The following is a 1,202-nucleotide window of genomic DNA, read 5'->3' as shown; positions in this document are numbered from 1 at the left end:
CAGCTTCCAAAAGAGGCGAAACCTTTATCAAGTCGGCGCCGGCGCGGTATCTACAGTATCTACAAATATCTACACGTATCTACACCGCCTGCAGACGGGCTCTCGGATCGTCTACACTGCAACTGCCGGCCGGGCCGGGGAGGGGGGGCGACACGGTCTCGCGGAGAACAATAAATATCACTTCCTTCCGCCGCTGACCGGGCGCTTTGGCACTGGCGGGCGCGGACCCCGTGGCCCTCGGGGCTGGGGAGGGACCCGCGGTGGCTCCCGGGACTGGGGAACCATATACTTCGACAGCTGTCAGGGCTGGAAGGTGGAGGACCCCGATGGCTTCGAGGCTGGGGAAGGGGAGACCCGCACTGGCCCCCGGGGCTTGGGGGAACGTGTTCTTGGAAGGCCCTTGGGGCTGGGTGGACGGGAACCCCGACGGCCCTCAGGGCTGTGCGGGGACCCCGGGCGGGGAGCGGCCAGCGGGCGCCCGCATTATCTGGGGCAGTAGTCGTAGGAGCCGGGCGGCGCGGCCCCGGCCGACGAGTACATGTTGGCAGCGGCGGCGGCAGCGGCGGCGGCGGCGGCGGCAGCGGCGGCGGCTGGGCTCACGGCGGGGTGGTGGTGGTGCGGATGCGCGTGCGTGTGCGGGTGGTAGCCGTGGCCGCGCAGGCCCGGCAGCGGGTAGGGCGCCGGCCGGCTCTTGGGCCCGAGGTAATGGTCGTAGGCGGCGGCCGGGTACTTATACGGGTGGTGGTGCAGCGGCTCCGACGCGCCTGGCGCCTCCAGGCGCAGCTCCGGGTGCGGAGGGCTGGGCCGGCCTCCGGGTGCACCGGGCAGCGGGACGAGACCGCCAGCGCCACCGGCCCCGGGCAGCGCTGGGCTCAGCACCCGTGCCAGCAGCTGAGGCGGGTGCGCCGGGTCCCCTAGCACGGCCGGTCCACCCGCGTCGCGCTCGAATTCTCGCCGAGCCTCGGCCGCCTCTGCGGGGAGGGCCGAGGGGTAAGCGCGGCGGGTCGGGACGGCAGAGGGGACCCGCGAGCGCTCCAACGGTCCTGGCGGGAAGGAGGCACAAGCCCGCGCTCGGACCCTCCCGGCCCCTTCTCGCCGAACCTGCCGGAGACCCGGGGCCTCCCCAGGGGCCCGCGCCCCTCCGCGGGCGGCAGGCGGGGCGGGCGGGGCGCAGCCGTCGGGCCGGGCGGGCGAGTGCGCGC

At 74.1% G+C, this 1,202-nt stretch overlaps 1 protein-coding gene across 1 annotated transcript in view; it reads right to left on the bottom strand.

Annotated features, from left to right (window-relative positions):
- TBX1 (T-box transcription factor 1) overlaps positions 1-1,202 on the bottom strand; it is an 8,032-nt gene continuing 6,830 nt past the window's right edge. The window contains exon 2 of the mRNA XM_040465108.1: positions 1-1,195. Within this exon, the coding sequence (XP_040321042.1) occupies positions 484-1,195 (712 nt within the window). The 3' untranslated portion in view covers positions 1-483. The remainder of the gene's footprint in view (positions 1,196-1,202) is intronic.

The sequence above is a fragment of the Herpailurus yagouaroundi genome, unplaced genomic scaffold (assembly GCF_014898765.1).
Source record: "Herpailurus yagouaroundi ecotype Mexico unplaced genomic scaffold, PumYag 545, whole genome shotgun sequence".
In the NCBI taxonomy this organism is placed as follows: domain Eukaryota; kingdom Metazoa; phylum Chordata; class Mammalia; order Carnivora; family Felidae; genus Herpailurus; species Herpailurus yagouaroundi.
This window is presented reverse-complemented; position numbering and strand designations above follow the sequence as displayed.